Source organism: Aythya fuligula, chromosome 5, assembly GCF_009819795.1.
Source record: "Aythya fuligula isolate bAytFul2 chromosome 5, bAytFul2.pri, whole genome shotgun sequence".
Classification (NCBI taxonomy): Eukaryota; Metazoa; Chordata; class Aves; order Anseriformes; family Anatidae; genus Aythya; species Aythya fuligula.
In genome coordinates, this window is record NC_045563.1 from 25222759 (window position 1) to 25239981 (window position 17223).

Genomic DNA, 17223 nt, shown 5'->3' on the forward strand with positions numbered 1-17223 from the left:
GGTCCTCACTGCACGAATCGTAATAGAACTCTTGCATCCAGAAAACAACTGGTGGTTGCTGCCATTTCCTGCAGGTACAAGCCCTGAAACAGCTGTATCCAGTATACGTTCTGGTCAAATGCACAAGGGAAGTTAATCAAGCTAAAACTGAACTTGAAAAACACCTTGCAACAGATGTTGAACCTGAAAATGAAAAGTTCTTTAAATACAAGAAGCACAGCTTCTGGGGAATCAGTGAGACTGCTTTTTAGCAGAGTAATAAAAGGGCTGCTAAATCAATAAAAGGAGGAAATGCTTTACAATGAGGGTGGTGAGGCACTAGAACAGGGTGCCCAGAGGAGCTGTGGACATGTTTAAGGCAAGGTTGGATGGGATTTGGGGCAACATATAAGAAGGTGGCCCTGACCGTGACAGGGGTTAGAACTAGATGATCTTCAAGGTCGCTTCCAACCCAAACCATTCTGTGATTCTAAGAGCAGTAAAGGCATAAAGCTCAGTGAAGTCATCTTCCCTGTTGAATGTATTGAGGGGGTTACTGTTCCCTAGATGTTCTTTCCAGGAGATAGGTAACCTGACCTATGTAAAAGTGTGCAAGAGGTATTAGACCAAGTAGATAAATGTTAGTAAGTTATCAGGACAGGACAACGTTCATGCAAGAGTTTTGAAGGAAGTCAAACACAGAAAGGCAAAAATGCAAGCAAACTTGTCTAACTCTCTTTACACACTATCACTGTGCCCAGGAGTGGCAGACTGCTGCCCACATTTTCAGAACAACAAAAGGGTTGTTCTGAAAATCCTGCCACTTAGACTGATCTCTGTCCTCGGTAAGATGGCAGAGGCTATAATAAAGAGTAAGATTTATGAGCCTATGGATAGACATGGGCTCTTGGGAAAGGGACAGTTTGCTTGCTACCAAGGGAAATCCTGTCTCACTAACCACATTGTCTTTGGAAGGGGCCTGTAAGCAGCAGGATGAAAGTAATACATCAGACAATTGGATTTTCAAGAAGTCTTTGACAATGTTAGGTATCTAAGTTACTGAAACAGCTAAAGTTGCCAAGGGACTGCTAAAAGAACCTACTGTAGACTGAAAGCTGGCTAAAGGGCAGGAAGGAAAGCACAGAACTTACTAGACTCATGAGAAACTCAAAAAAAAAAAATCCATTATCATGGCATGATGGCAAAAAGTCTCATTAGTCAAATGGAATTTAATTGCCAAATAAATTGGACAGACCTAGTGTTACAGAATTTCTTTAAAAGCTGTTTCTTAGATAAAGCAAAGCAAAGTCAAGAGAGCTTCTGAATCTTCATCTCTAACTGATGTGATGTAAGCAGTTCAGTATCACTTGAAGTTAAATAAGTTTGATACCAATTATTATTGAAATAAATTATGAAGTTATTCTATATTTTATCATTACTAAGTTTATTTCCACAATTAATTTTAAGCACTGACAGAAAACCAGCACAACAAATACAGAAATTGAGAGAAAAACATTTTATTTGCATTGAGGCAAAAAGAGCTCATCTCACTCAGGTAAAAGAGAGCAAATGGTTTAATCAAGTTTTTGAGAATTTACAGACAAACGGAAAAAAATCATGCTTATCACACCAACGTATGATTGAATTTCCTATGTCAAAACTCCCTTCCTTCAGACTTGGCACCATTTTTATTACCCAGTACAATATTTCATGTCTTCACTTGTCAAAACATCATATTACCTATGTAAACATCTGTTTTGTGTAAACTTCATAAAGTAAATGGGAAAGCCTACTAATTTATTTCCCCACGCACAAAAATAAAGTATTAACTAAATATCAAATTAATTGCAGCATATTCTATAGAATTTTGTTTCAACAAGAACTACAGCCTGTTGAACTCATAAGAAAAAGGGTGCAGAAACAGAAAGCAGATGTGCAGTGTCATGCATTAATGTAATAACATTATAAGGCAATAATAAAAAAGATAACTTTTTTTAAAAGTATACTTGCCAAGACAAAAATCAAGGCTGAGTCAGTTTATTTTGGTAGTGTAGGATTTCTTCTTAGCTCAAGCTTTAGATTTTGTGCAATAACAAATTTATTTTTTTTATTATTTTTTTTATTTTTTCATTTGAAATTATTCATGTGGAAAGCAAGAAAAATTCTGTTCCCAAAGAATCAACTATAGTAAAAATGGGGAAAGGAAATATTTGAAGTTAAATACTCCTAAAATAACTAACGTGAAAAATAAGATCACTGCAGAAAAGTTCAGCAGCCTAAGTCAAAAGACTGAGTTAATACTATTTTTATAACCTTTTTGTTGCTTCTTTGTTCACTTCGTGCTCAGATTGAGTAAGGAACAATATCATATGGCAGTCTGGAAAGCCTGACATCACCAAAGATTTCCTTTATTGTTCAACGTGCCTTTGTAGTGCAAAGCAGAATCAACCTCAACCATTTAAGAAAAAAAAAGAGAAAACACATTTCAAAGTTGTTATAATTGATCTCAAAGTAATTATAGTATCATGGTAATCAAAATGACTGTGTTTTTTTTCCTGTAATTATAACTTAATCTACTACTTCTCATTTTTACAAACTGCAGTTCACATTAAAACATTTGCCAATAACAAAAGCTTTTCTTTGAAAACAACACTGTTTTACATCTAGTCAGGCAGCTTGTGCATATCAGAGCATTCTGTCAAGAGAGACATGGAAAAGGGCAAAGGAGAAAAAGCTGAAATATGGCTACAGCTTATCTGTGCCTTTCATACACTACAGAATCTCAGGCAGCACTAGAGACAGCAAGTTTCTTCAGATGATCCATAAATACTTGCAAGCTGACATCATCAGTAAGAATGGGTGCTCCAGACTCCTATAAAAGAAAACAAGGAGAATGGGTTATACACATTGTGAAGAAAAAGTATTTTAAGGTACAATATGTTCCATTAAATAAACACCTCTGCAGTGTTTATTTAACTGCATACTGCAGTTTAGAATGACCTTCAAAGCAGATCATTGCTGAAGTTCTCTGACAAAAATAAGTACGTATTTAAATAAATTTTCATGTTTACATAAATTCAGGCATAAACCACAGCTAGGACATGAGGAAATGGCCTCAAGTCGTACCAGGTGAGGTTTGGACTGGATATCAGGAAGAATTTCTGTACAGAAAGGGTGTTCAGGCCTTGGAACAGGCTGCCCAGGGAAGTGGTGGAGTTGACATCCCTTAAGGTATTTACAAGATTTAGCACTTAGGGAAATGGTTTAGTGGTGGACTTCGTAGTGGCAGTTGATGGTCAAATGATGACTTTTTCCAGCCTAAATGATTTTATGACTACACCCTTCCCATATTAATGCAGAGAGGAAAAATATTTACATCAATCATACAAAACTCGGTGTTTTTGACAGCTCCAAATCCTAACTTACAAATCTGTAAAAGTAAATAAAAACTTCTGTACCACAGCTCCCCTGTCATTCCTATCACAATGGCGCAAAGGTGACAAACAAATGTGCAAGCATCACAACTAGTAAATCAGCATTTGCCACTGAAACTCAGACACATCAAAATGGGGAAAGAAAAAAAAGTCCACTGAGAATCTGATCTGATACTGAGTGAGGGCCAACCAGCTTTTTTTTTCGAGGAAATCTGGGTTAATCCTTTCCTACAGCTCTGTGCAATCTGAAGAGGCACACACACATCTGAAGGTCATGCCACTGCAAAATCTGAGCACAAAAGATGAAAGCCATTTTGGAGGTATTTTTGTAACGTAATTTTTCTCCCCAGAACTCCAAAAAGTTCAAAATGTTCTTTTTTTTTTTTTTTTAATTATCTTTAAGCAAATTTCCAATCTAAATACAAGAGTAAAATTACATAGTAACTCTCTTCAGTCATTTGAAACAGATTGTCATTACTCCCATTTACAGGTGTATGAAGAATTCCTATAAATCTCAACAAACCAACCTTTTCAAAGGTAATAGACACCCATAATTCCAAATGAAATCACAACTATCTAAACTTTTACTAAGTGCTTCAAAACAAAGACAGGAAATTCTTAATGAGGATGAGCTTCTTAATGAGAACTGGCTAAAGCTGCTTTTCAGTTAATGGCCAAGGGACAAATCCAGGAGCAGTAAGATTTTTTACTTCACTACGTTACACTTGATACACTACATAGCAACTCTGAGGAAAGACCCACTAAATTGTCTATCAACGTCTGGAGGAAGGATATGAAGAAAGGATGTTATGCTTCCAATGCTGCCACATGCTAAGCCTGAGCTCTCCTTGTTTAAGAAGCCACAAGGGAATTACAAATAGGTTAATTCTGTGGCAGGATATGATTTGCCACCTTGTGTCTTATGCATGGAAGCAGATTGCATCATCTTCCAGAATAAAATAAAAAAAAAAAAAAAAAGCCAATGGAGCTGTTAGATATCTAAGAGATTTTTCCCACAGTGACTGCTGGTGGTAATCCAAGATATTTAAAACACACAAACTCTGATCCTGAAGCTTAACACCTTATTCAATACATGCACACAGGCTGCTGCCATCACCACTGCCAACAGCAGTAGCTTTGCTCTGAAAAACTAGGAACCCTTCATTCTAGTAAGTAAGGAAAGAATGTTTTATTTGCACATGGAATTCAAAGAAAACCAGCAAGGGCTCACTGTACAATGTACGAGTCTGAAAGGCAGAAAAATTAGCTTTGATTTCACACAGATAACTTTAAAGTTAGTTTTCTGTTCATTTAAAAATTTCAGCTAAGGCATATAGTGAGAATGTAAATGTAATTAATAGCGATTTAGTGACAGCTAGCTGGGCATCTGTAAAATTTGTGCCACTGACCTCCTCTTTCACTTCAAATTAAAAATTCCCCATAGTTACCGACACAAAGATTAAAGGAAAAAAAAATAGAGCTGAAAATAAAGGTATGCTCAAAAAAATGCTATATCCAATATAATCTGAAAATTTCAACTGCATCTTCAAAGACTGATCAATACACACTTTCAGAGTAAACAAAATAGAGCTGTATGAAATGAGTTTACCATTATTTTCTGAAAATGGTTTAAATATCATATAAGGCATCCATCTGCTAAAGCTTAAAAATCTTTACTTACAATATTAAAAACTAAACTAGTCAATTCATCACCTCCTGAAACATGGTTTCAATAGCATGTGGGTGCCCTCTTCAGGTGAATGGGGACTAACATTTTTTTTTCTGTAGACTCAGTTATGAGCAGAACACATAAAACTACATGAAATAATTCAGGAAGCTCAGGACAAAAATAAGAGCAAAACCAACTCTGTTTAAAATTTTCCCCAAGCAGTTATATTTTTCATTTCTCATTGATTTTTACTTAGCTCATCTTTCTTCAAAAAAATAAAATAAAATAAAAGCAGCAGGTTATTATGTAGAAAACACATTACAATGCCTCTGGGGAGATTAACACACAATTCCTTACGTTAGCCTGAACTGCATTATTTCCAACATTAAAGGGAAAGCTGCTTTTTCTAATACGCTTCAAAAAGTCTCACTGAGACTTGTCCAGCATAAACAGTTTTCTTAGAGATCAGTAATTGTTTTGAATTTGCATTTACATTTGGAATACCATTTAATTTGCTTAATAATTAAATGAGCAGAAAGCATTTGTCCTATACCATTAGAAACATCAAAACTTCAGAAATTTTCAGGAAACAGGGAAAAACCTTTCAAACTACATGGTTTGCATGTATGTTGTGGTGGGTACACAAAGACCAACAGATTGCTGGCTACATTATCATCTTTGAAGGCAAAGGAGTTTTAAATGGGGCTGTCCCTGACTCAGTACAAGGTTTTCAAGCATTTTCACTCTGGATCTTAGTGCTCTATCGCACCAGAAGTTTCATTAGAACCAATACATCTCTATGAAAATGTACCCTGATAAAACCAAACTGACAAAAATCACTTCCATAGAATTGCTGCAGAGCCCTTTTATTCGTGACTTGAACACTGTACGCCCTTTACAAAAATACTTTAAAAGTGCAGTTAATACGTAGATCCAACTGTTTGATGCCATTATATTTTCATGAGAAAATGACATTGCACCAGTATTCACCCACAGCAGTGTTTCTCTTCCCACTATAAAAGCTAAATTTGGAAGGAGAACATTAAATGGGATGCAACATTTAAGAACACAAGCTGCCATAGAAAGTTTAATTTTTGAGCTTATATGTAACTTCCTTCCCAGAGACAAAAATCTGAAAAGCCTGGTCAACTGGTCCACAAAAATTCTAGGAAATGTCAGTACGTAGGTACTGGCGTATTTTTCAGTTCTTAAAAGAAGTTCAAAATTTATTTCTTCTACTGCAAAAAAGTTCTTCAGTCTTCATTTGTGGTAAGCGCCCTCATTCTAAGGGCCATATCTAAGAAAGATGGCTGGACATGAAAGTAGCCTAAAAAAAGCTTAAAAGAGAAAAACAGATCATTTTTGTGTGAAGAAATGAAATCCCTTCTTCTTCAGAAATCTGGTATTAGGCCATAACTGCATTTTCTTTCAGTTTGAAAACTTGGCATTATTACTTCTATGTAAACAATGTCTCACTTGATTTCTGAAATATGGAGAAGGAACATAAAATTATGTCTACAAGCTTCATCAGCAGATTCATACTTACCTGTCCCCATGCATACATATTGTTGTGAGTCTGAGAGGGATTTACTTTCGAGAGCAGGAAACGAGCCTTTTAAAAAAAAAAAAATAGCACAGGCAATAGATTAATCTTTTCAAGCACACATTTCTTACACATACCAGTTCTTATCTGTCAGTAAAAACAAGCACAAGATGCCTAGCTAGAAGAGAAAGTATCCTCTCAATAAAAGCCGTTCTCTGGATTCCAATTCCACCATAATGCAGAATTGCTAACAGCTTCTCAAAGCAGCAGGAAGTAATTTTTCTTTTTCTAAGTACTAGCTAAACAAATCTGAACTTCAATAAAATATTAATTAAAAGTATCAAAAAAAAAAAAAAACACAATACTTCTGTTATTAATCCAAAGACAAGTACTATTTTTTCTCCTACACATATTACACAAGGAATCTGAGAGTCTAAGACAGTATGGCAAAACCAGTACAAAATAACAGGATTCACAAATTAGATGAGAAGATATTAAATATCTGGCTTTGGTAGTTTTAAAATTTCAGATGTTCATTTGCAATGTATACATATTTTTAGCAGAAAAATGCATGCCTGCTATAAAAAAAAAATAAAAACATTATTAACACATCACTTTCCAGATTATATAACATACACTTTACTATACCTGGCTTCCTCCATGCTCTGTATCAATATATCTGGGCATTGGAAATCTAGAGTGAAGAATTTCTTGGGCATCATCTATTGGAGCTTGAAGCAAATGATGAAAGTTTTCATATTCTGGCATATCTTGGTAACCTGATTTCCGCCACTGAGCTATGGTCTGGGAATAGGAGGAGGAAGTTTAGAACTGATTCACCAATCTTTCTTAGAGAATAAACAGGGTTCTTCAGAGAATGTGCCATTGCTGGCCTCTATTCCATCACTCATCGCTTTCTGCCTTAGAGTATATAAGGTCATTTTTTTAAAAGCCTCAATAAATATTGGCTCTAATAAGGTGTGCAAGCAATATACTACTAGTTCTTTTATTTTTTAAAACTCTAGAAACGTGTGGTCTATCTATGCTTTTTTTTTTTTTTTCATTCTTTGTATACTAAGCACTTACTCCATGAGGACATGGTATTATTTATAGTTCTCTAATATGTATATCTATGACACATAAATAAATATTTATACTGATATTTATCTTTCATGGCCTATAGTGCAGCCTCCCAACCTTTTAGCAGTAAAACTGGCTGCTCAAGATTAACTCAGTGATATGAGCTGTTAAGGAAAACTTGGAGGGAATCTCTAGGGGTTCCCCTTATCTGCTTGGCAGCTGTTTTAAGGTAAGGCTCTTACTCCTGGCTCCTAACTAAACTACACTGCAGCCGTGCCTGTACCTGGCCAGGTACCCCACTTATCCAGACCCCTGCTTGGGGACTTCACTTCCTGGCCTGAACTCTGACCTGCCTGATGCCCATCAACTTGTGATGATCTGGCGAGATGGCTGAACTCGCTATTGTCTGCAATTTGTTCTGCTGCCTTGCTCAGGGACTGTGGGGCCAGGTCCTTGCTGGTAAGGCCTCAGCCTGCCGTGTGATCGTGCTCAGCTTCTAGCTCCCCTTTCCTCAGGGAGCAGCCCACCTGACGGAAAGAAACCCTTGCTGCTTTCTGACACCATCTTACAAAAATGCAAAGAACATTTTTCTACCTAAAAAGTGTTGAAGTTTAGTTACTATTTTAAAAAGTGCAGCTATGAGGACACGATCCAGAACAGTATTTCCCAAACTCTCTGCTGGGAACCACTTACAGTTGCAAAGTAGTAAAAAAACAACAGCTCAGTTCCTCCAGGACAAGAAAGTCATGTGCCTTTGTAGTTACATTACTAGGGAATGTGTATCTACTCAGCTGCCAGGAGGAATTTCATTCCTCTAGGACAGCACAGATGAAGGGAGTCCCTAAAACATGGCATTCTGTCTCCTTATCACAGAATACTTCAGAGGTGTAAAGTAAGTGAAAAAGCAGGGGTAGGAAGAAATAACATTCTCAAAAGCTTGAAAAATATTGATGTAGAACAAATAATCTGCATACTGAATTCACCTTAAACCTGTCACAAGAAACAGGACTAGACCAAAACAGCAAGTAATGCCAGGTATCCACATACAGGCACATTGGCAGACCACCGAACTACAAACAATAATCATGATTTTGGTACTTCACAGATGAAGTCAAGCATTGAAGTGCTTTAGAACTGGGGCTTGACTTGCACAATTTAGCACTCCTACAGAAAAAGGAATATTTATGTAAAAGTGACTAATCTTACCTCTCCGTGATAAATAAGGATCTGGAAAAAGGTGTCCATAAGAAGAATGCGATCTGGTAAAATGCTGCTGCTATCCAGAAGAACAGGCTAAGATTTAAAAATAAATAGCAAATTACCAACTGATGCAAAACTGAGCAATCAGATGGCATTACAAGCTCTATGAGTAAGTCACTGAATCACAGAATTTCTAGGTTGGAAGAGACCTCTAGATCGTCGAGTCCAACCTCTGACCTAACGCTAACAAGTCCTCCACTAGTCTTAGGAACCTTTTCAATCACTTACTAAAGCTCCCTATTTGCTCATTTTCATGTTACACGTCTGCAACCCACACAATCTCATTGTAAAGTTATCCACCTTGATTCTGAATATATAACTTCATTAAAGTAATAAAAACAGAATTCATAAACTGAGACTTCTCTCATTATTAAGCATTTTACTAGCCTAAGTACCTCCACGTTTACCCACGCAATGCCATTAACTTTAATGATATTTCAGAGTGTAAATTTTCAGTGGTTATTCACATATGGAATTGGGGGTAGATTTTGGCTTTTTGGTTTTAGTCTTGTCCTTGCAGCTATTATTACTGTGTATACATACATGTATCTTCCAATGCTATATACAGTAAATATTGATGGTTTATGAGATCTGATTTAGCATCTGAAGGTTTTAATGTTCTTAAGGGCTGTTTTAGTATGTTGGCATTATATGACTTTATTGAATCAATACCATGTGATTCAGTTGTATCAATCATATTAGGGAAAACAAAAATATTCATTATTCCAACAAAAAGAAAAAATAGATTTATTACATATTGTACACTGAGGAGTCAGCTACCCCTTTAACCAAGTGGGAGCTTGATCATGCTTCCTTTTGCATCACCCATGTGAGTAACTTTTATTTATACATGGAAGAATGATCTCACACTTCTGAGTATTTGTTCATAAACCATCTCAATACTTTAATTTATATGCCACTATTCAAAGTCTTCATCTGCACGACATAGTCTAAAAAAATCCTAACAAAAGTTGGAGTCGCAGCCTGTCAAGATCCTTATATATTGTGTTTATTTTTACTGTCTCACAGTTTCCTCTCACTCGACTACTACTACCCAACTACTTTTGTTGCCTCCTATCTTACCCTTCTTTCACAAGTTTCTTTAAAGATCATCTTTTTATTTTAGGTTTATGCAGAATATGCTATGATACAGTCAATTGGGAGGTTCTGTACCAAATATGGTAGCCACATCAAAATTAGAAGCTTTGGATGAGAGCATTAAGGTGGAGGGAGTTTTATACATTTCAAATTAAACAACTCTTCTTTCAAAATCTACTGTAAAACTACATTTTTAAATAAAAACATTTTTGTCAATGTTTACATTCTGGCACCACAAAAACAAGAACTGCTCTCAAAAACTGAAGAAAAAATTATCCCTTAGTATAAAACATTATCTCTTAACAAAATGACTTATAGCCTAAAGACTGCTACATCAGAAGTCTTAGATATACCTCATTCATAGTTTGTTCTTTATAAAATGAATATTGTTTCTCAAGTAATAAATTATAAAACAATACATTTTATAACATGTATAACAATAAGGACAACACGTCTCTCTCAAAACAGGATCTTTTAATCTACATATAATGGATACCTCTGGAGGTCCATTGAAGGAGTAGGCATAGAGAATTGGCTGAACCATGATAAGTGACTGGGTTAGATCTTGACGCATAAAATGGTGACGATAGTACGAGCTCTCATCTGGACTGTTGTTAAAAACTTGTAAGAAAGGAGATCTTCTCAAGTGAAACATGAACTGCAAAACAAACATAATTTATTTGAATATTCACAAAATACAGTTGTACAAGGAGAGATTTTTTTTCCCACAAAACAAAGTACTTTTGAATTCCAAGTACCACAGTAAATCTGAATTCCAAGTCACAGAAACACAGAATGGTTAAGGCTGGCAGGAACCTCTAGAAATCCCCTGGTCCAACCCCCTGCTCAAGCAGGGACACCTAGAGCAGGTTGCCCATGACCAGGACCTTCTTTCTACTCACCTGTGGGTAAAGTGAAAAGGTTTCTGAAAATCTGAAAGAGCTTGGATCATCCTTGTGATACTCTCCGAATTTCTGACACTGGAGTAAAAAGAAAAATGTAAGTAGCTTGATCATGCCATTATTGTAAGTTTTTGGTTTTTAATAGACATATGATTTGAGGTGCCTACACTTTGTAAGGAAACCTGGCAAAAAAAACTGACATCAGTTCTTTTCTTACCAAGCAGTGATTTCCTTGCACATGGAGCTTTAATCTTTTTTTTTTTTCTGTTTTTTATTTAAATCATCAAGGAGAGTTAGATGATTAAACACCCCTAAAGAACGTTGGAAATTAAACTAATAACTTATTAATAAAAAATAACTAATTACTTATTAATAACTTAGTTATAATAATTACCATTTAAAAAAATAATTGAACATTTGAAAATAAATAATGGTTTTCTAGTGGTTTTTTTTTTTTTTTTTTTGGGGGGGGGGGGGGGGTTGTTTTGTTGTTGTTTTGTTTTTTGCTTAAAATACTTAATGTACAATATCGCTAGAAGCACCAGAAAGTACAGAAAACTTTAATTGCTGCTAGCGTCATGCTAGCTTTTCCCTCAGTTGCTGGCAGTGACCAGCTGCTGAAGACTGAGGAGATATTAATAAATGGACTAAAACCAGAGATGTTCTTGCATCATTTAAAATAGAAACTCTCAGTTAACTCTTGTGGAAATGTAGCCTTCAGTCCCACTGCCCCTCCCAGCCCCAGTCCTACTTTTAGGAAACAACCACTGAACACTAGTCATTTAAGAATTATATTGTCTAGAGATGAGAAACCAATTTAATTATTTTAATAGAGTCCTTTTTACCAGTCGTATAAGTTGTCTGTCCAGCCATCTAAGAACATCAGGTCCCTCTTCTGTTTCTGCTCTATACACTGCCAATCTAGCCATGAGAATCGCAGCAGCCTCCTGGTCAAAAGATGCAGCAATGTTTTGAATCTGTGTCTGTGCATCTGCCCAGCTGCAAAATTAAAATACATATATCTGCATCACAATGAAAGGAGAGGTGTCCATATTCAAAATATCCCTTCAAAATTAAGGCAATGAAAAGTGTTAGCAGTTTAACGTGTAAACTGATGCTGTATCTTCAAAAATCTACCAAGTATCAATGAGCAGCCTCTCAGTTAACTTATTTTTTATTTTTTTTTTTTTTTTTTTAAACTAGAGATGTCCCTTATCTGCAGAAATGCCATGGAAGAGAAAGCAATGACAATTATAAAACAGTTATTGTATTGAAAAATTGACAAATTATAAAAAGTTAAGTTACAGAAAACACTGCAAAGCTAATCACACATTTCCACACTAACAGCTTTCTTGTATACGTGTTCTGGAATCTACTTTTTGTTCTTCTCAGTTTACAAGGTGTACTGTTTCTCTGTTCTTTTACCTTTCATTAAGATGATTTTGCTAATACAATGAACATTAATGTGATACTCCAATTAACATCAAGGGTATTGCTTTTTAATAAACTGAGTTTTCCAACAAATTACCAATTAATAATCTCCTTCATCTTAAAGGGAACATCATTTGACACTGCAAAATGCCTCTATAATATTAAAGATGACTTTCCAAAATTAAGTAAATTGACTCAAGGAAGCTGCAGGTAAAGAACATGTAAATTCACACAGAAGAACAGGTATATTCAAAGCCCCTGAACTGCAACTAGCACTCTCAAACTAAGGTATGAGGTGATGTTTATCATTCCTTTAGTCTAACCATTTCCTCAGTTTAGGCCACAGAATTTCACCCAATGTTTCCTCTTCGTGTTACCCCAAATTATTTGGATTACTTCAGAGCTCTCCCATAGCACGATTACACAGCCACTGCAAGCTCTTCGAAAAGAAACAGGCCACAGAACAACACAGTTGACTGTGTTGCATCCAATCGAAACAGTTGACTGTTTATAAAATCTGAAGATTAAAAGGCAAACACATATCCTCTTTTTCAGATACAATTCATCACAGGAAAAAAAAAAAAAAACATACTTTCTGGCAACTGTGGTCACTCTGATACGTCTCTGTCCACTGGAATGCTGGTACTGAGTCACAAACTGGATTGCACCACGTCCTCCTTGAGGAATTGGAGCATTGTGCTAAGAGTGGAAGGAAAAAAAATACATGGAGGAGACTTTAAAGATCTTGCAGCATAATTTGAAAATTGATAAACACATTATTAGAAAATGATAAAGTTCTTAACAAAAGGCAGCTGTAATTCTGCATATGAGTTGACTGATGCTTTTATCGTACCAAGTATCTCTACCAAACATGGCATGGAGTCTGTCAAGGCATACCAGGAGCAGTTGCTGCCCCCACCAGATACCCTTCAAGGAACAGATGCTCTCTCCTTCCACATACCTACAGAGATAATCCTTTCAAAGGGACTGTGTTACAACCGCTCATTTAATTTGATTGTTTGAATGCCAAGTGATTCACTAGAATCACAGGACAATGAAATTGATACTATTCTAAAAAAAATTGACAAATTATTTCCGTAAAGCAACATCAAAACTTGTATATTTGAAGTTTCAGTTTACACCTGGATCCCAAAGTCTATCAATCAGTAGAAACGCAGGTCTGTATACTGTCAACAAGGTAAGTCACTTCAAATAAGGACAGTTGAAATCAAATATGACATACCATGACCAGACCAGTTTGAGAGTTAGTAATAAATAAGACTAAAATAAATATACGAAAAGCAAAGCAAGAATTGGCTAAGGTAAGCTGAAGTTTTAAAACCTACACCCTTCCAATAAAGTACACAATAGGGTATACTAAATATATGGAGATCATAATCAACACACTACTTCCCTAGCAGCAAACATTTGGAAGAAGGGACAATACTAGAAGGGAACAGTACATTTCCTTGTCCTGTTTTTTATCCTGTTTCCCAGTAACCCCCATGGGAGAGAGGAAACCTGACTGTATGGCTTTGCTGAAACACATCAGGGACAATCTTTACTTACTTTACTTACAAATTGAGCAATAAAAGCTTAATTAAAATGTAACATTATGGAACAATTACCTTGTAACTGAAACACTAGAGAAATATTGAAAAATACTTTAAAATAAATGGATTACAGTACTTTCATATGTTCCAACTGACATATTTCATTAAATAATACTCTGAAAAGAAAGATTTGGGCTTGGATTATCAGCAACACAGAATAGCAACATCAGTCATATCCCTGCTGCTGTGGTTGATAGAATGACAAAAAAACCCTACTCATAGGTTTCAGAATTCACATAAAAATCTAATTATTGTGCTTACAAGAGAAGTAGACAAACATGTAATACCTGGTTGACCACCTCAAAGTAAAGTGCAAGTGTTGTAGTAGGATTAAGTCCACAAATCTTCCACTGACATGTACCTCCTGTTCCAATCTCCTGTAAATAGATTTTATATAATACTTTATAAAACAGAATTATTGTTGTGTTTACACCACAGCATCTGGCTATTACAGGTGATGTTTTACAACTGTTCTGTCACAAGTTTCCTCCCTGCTCATTCTGCCATCTTCTCAGACAAAGAGAACACTTGTAACAGGGGAGAGAGAGAGAATGGGAAAATTGTCAGAAGCAAGAAAATCATAGAGCACTTGTGCTGGGAATTGAGGATTAAGCAAGGCAGAGATATCTGTGCTGAAAGAAACTTTAAGAGTGTATCTGATTAAAATCCTAAAACAAGGAGAAATACTTGTACATCAAGGCTGTCCTGAAAGTATGTGACAATCTCCAGTAAAATCAACAACCTTTAAACATTTTATGTATTTTGAAAGAATTAAAAAGAGTGATATGTATCATCATACAATCATACAAAGATTTGAGAAGAAAGAAGGTTAATTTGTTTTTCTAAAAGCAGCATGTATTTCAGGAATTCTTACATCCCTGCTTCAACTTCCGTTATGGTAGAGATCAGAGAGACTGAACGGCTCATTCATGGTTATTTTTTTCTTATTACTTGGCTGAAACAGGATTTGTATTTTATATTAAAAAAAAAAAAATGGCAGCTTTCCATTTAGTGAATCACTTTAAATTACAACATTAACAACAAAAAATGTGCTCAAGTGAAACACCATTTCCAATGCACACCATCATGAACTTCTAGTAGGTAGTTTACATTTTAAGTATATAGTCACATAGTCTCTAGTAACTAATGGGGTATCTGTATACATATAGTGACCTATTTGAAATGACATTTCCTTTTTGTCATCAAAGCAATACAAACATCCAGAGAAACCAATTTTAGAAAGCCAAATCAGTCATTCATATGCGAACAATCAAAAATAAACAAAATATACATTCAAGGAAAATTATATTGTCAACAGTTATCACTGTGCTTGTACTCAAAGTATTAGGGCTAAATCAGTTGTCCAGTTACCATCTTAAACGAGCTGCATATACTTATATTTTATTCATACATTTTACCTCTAAATATTAATTCAGATAACTTCAACACAAGGTTTTTGAAATAGATATTAATTATGATGTAACTGCAAAGCAACACATACAAATTCACAATTAAATCTTCTATTACTCCCTATAATTTAAGTATGTGGTTTAAATATTGAGATGTACTTTGGGGAGGACTTTGGAATTGCTTTGGGAAGGCATTATAACTTTTATTGCAACATACACAATCATTCAGAGGATGATGCAAGAAAATCTGTGCCAGATCACTGAGAGAAAAAATGGTTAATTATATTGAGATTTTTAAATTCAAGAAGATGTAACCACAAATACAAGAAAAAAAAAAAATCAGCTATGAAAAATGCTTGAGAGTAGGCCACTTGTAAGCACTTGCACACTGTCAAGTGCTCTATTACGCAGAGATTTTTAGGAACAAAAACTGAGACTTTTGAAATTTAAGACATCTGTTTACTTGTAGGATTTTTTTTTTTTTTTGATTGCTAATCAAATATACAACTAAACTGCAATAATATTATTTGATAAGAAAATAAGTGATTATTTAAGTCTGTTGTAAATTTAGAGGAGTTACTTCAGGAGCCTGTAATAGCTGGATACTCCGAGCAATTAATTAAATGAATATTTGGTGACATAGCTATATAAATAGGAGTGGGGAGTAAGATAAAGGGGATGTTCCCATACTTGTCTCCTCCTGTTCTCTCAGTCTTTCTAAAGAAAATATTTTATGGCTCTCTGTTTGGATAAAAGGATAAGCTTTCATTTTAACAATAAAATCACTCGCTTTTTATTTGGTTCCTGCTGTAACAGCTTATCCATACCCATTTTAAAGCAACCAATCAACTGACAAACATAACCAAGTAACAAGGGACCTGCAAGGTTTAATACAACTCAAATCTAATCTAGCAGTGAACATGAGCTTACCCAAAGAGCAGCCCTTGAGTGCATTTAATTTAAAATTCTAAAACATGAACACAATTTATTCCACTTATGGAAGAAACTCAGCCTCTCTCTCCTCAGATCTAAAAGTCCTAAATCTGACTTGTCCATAATGGAACATTACCTTCAATTTCAGCAAAATTCACTTACGTTTTCTGAGACACAAGGTCCCTTAGAATTGAGAGAGACACAGGGCCCAATAGCTCCAGAAATCTTTACTTCTCTTGAAGTCTTCAAATTTTAAAGAAAAACATACATTAATATGCCACACTAAGAACTCAGATTTACTTTACCATTAATTAATTAAAAACTCAATGCATATCAGACTTTTTATACCTTTAGAAAAGATTATACACGTAATGCTTGATACATTTAGAGAAATTTTTCACGTGCTCACACTGAACACTGAATTATGTATGTTTGCTTTAACATGAAATAACAGCATGAATGTATATTAAAATATATGTTTATAAATAACAGAAGTTCTTCTCTGAGAACCTAAAACACATAATGTTCATTTTCTAGAAAAGTCATTACAATATTCAAAAGACATTAAAACTTGAGACTTGTAGGATAAGCCTGTACATATCCCACAGTGAATTCATACACAGAACGTGTGGATCTTCTAAACATATATATCTTAAAACAAAATCCACTTATTTACATTCTTCCAGTGTAATTTTCCTGTTTGAACATTCCTCTGTAACTGAGGCTCTGTTACCACATTTCCCAGGATCATCCAACAAATTTCACAATAACACTCATATGAAAAAGAGTTTGATTATTTGTCCATGTAGTTAAAAATTAAACAGGCTTTTGCTGAACAAGAAAATAGTCCCATATTCTTCTACAAGGCACTG

At 35.2% G+C, this 17223-nt stretch overlaps 1 protein-coding gene across 5 annotated transcripts in view; it reads right to left on the reverse strand.

Moving 5' to 3' along the window:
* Window positions 1–1480: 1480 nt before the first annotated feature.
* SEC23A (Sec23 homolog A, COPII coat complex component) overlaps window positions 1481–17223 on the reverse strand; it is a 28658-nt gene continuing 12915 nt past the window's right edge. For all 5 annotated transcript variants that reach the window (XM_032188335.1, XM_032188334.1, XM_032188337.1 and 2 more), the window contains 10 exons: window positions 16514–16594; window positions 14297–14386; window positions 12989–13095; window positions 11811–11964; window positions 10966–11043; window positions 10560–10721; window positions 8912–8998; window positions 7274–7429; window positions 6629–6694; window positions 1481–2851 (listed from right to left, as the gene is read on the reverse strand). In XM_032188335.1, coding sequence (XP_032044226.1) covers window positions 2762–2851; window positions 6629–6694; window positions 7274–7429; window positions 8912–8998; window positions 10560–10721; window positions 10966–11043; window positions 11811–11964; window positions 12989–13095; window positions 14297–14386; window positions 16514–16594 — 1071 coding nt within the window. In that variant the 3' untranslated portion in view covers window positions 1481–2761. The remainder of the gene's footprint in view (window positions 2852–6628; window positions 6695–7273; window positions 7430–8911; window positions 8999–10559; window positions 10722–10965; window positions 11044–11810; window positions 11965–12988; window positions 13096–14296; window positions 14387–16513; window positions 16595–17223) is intronic.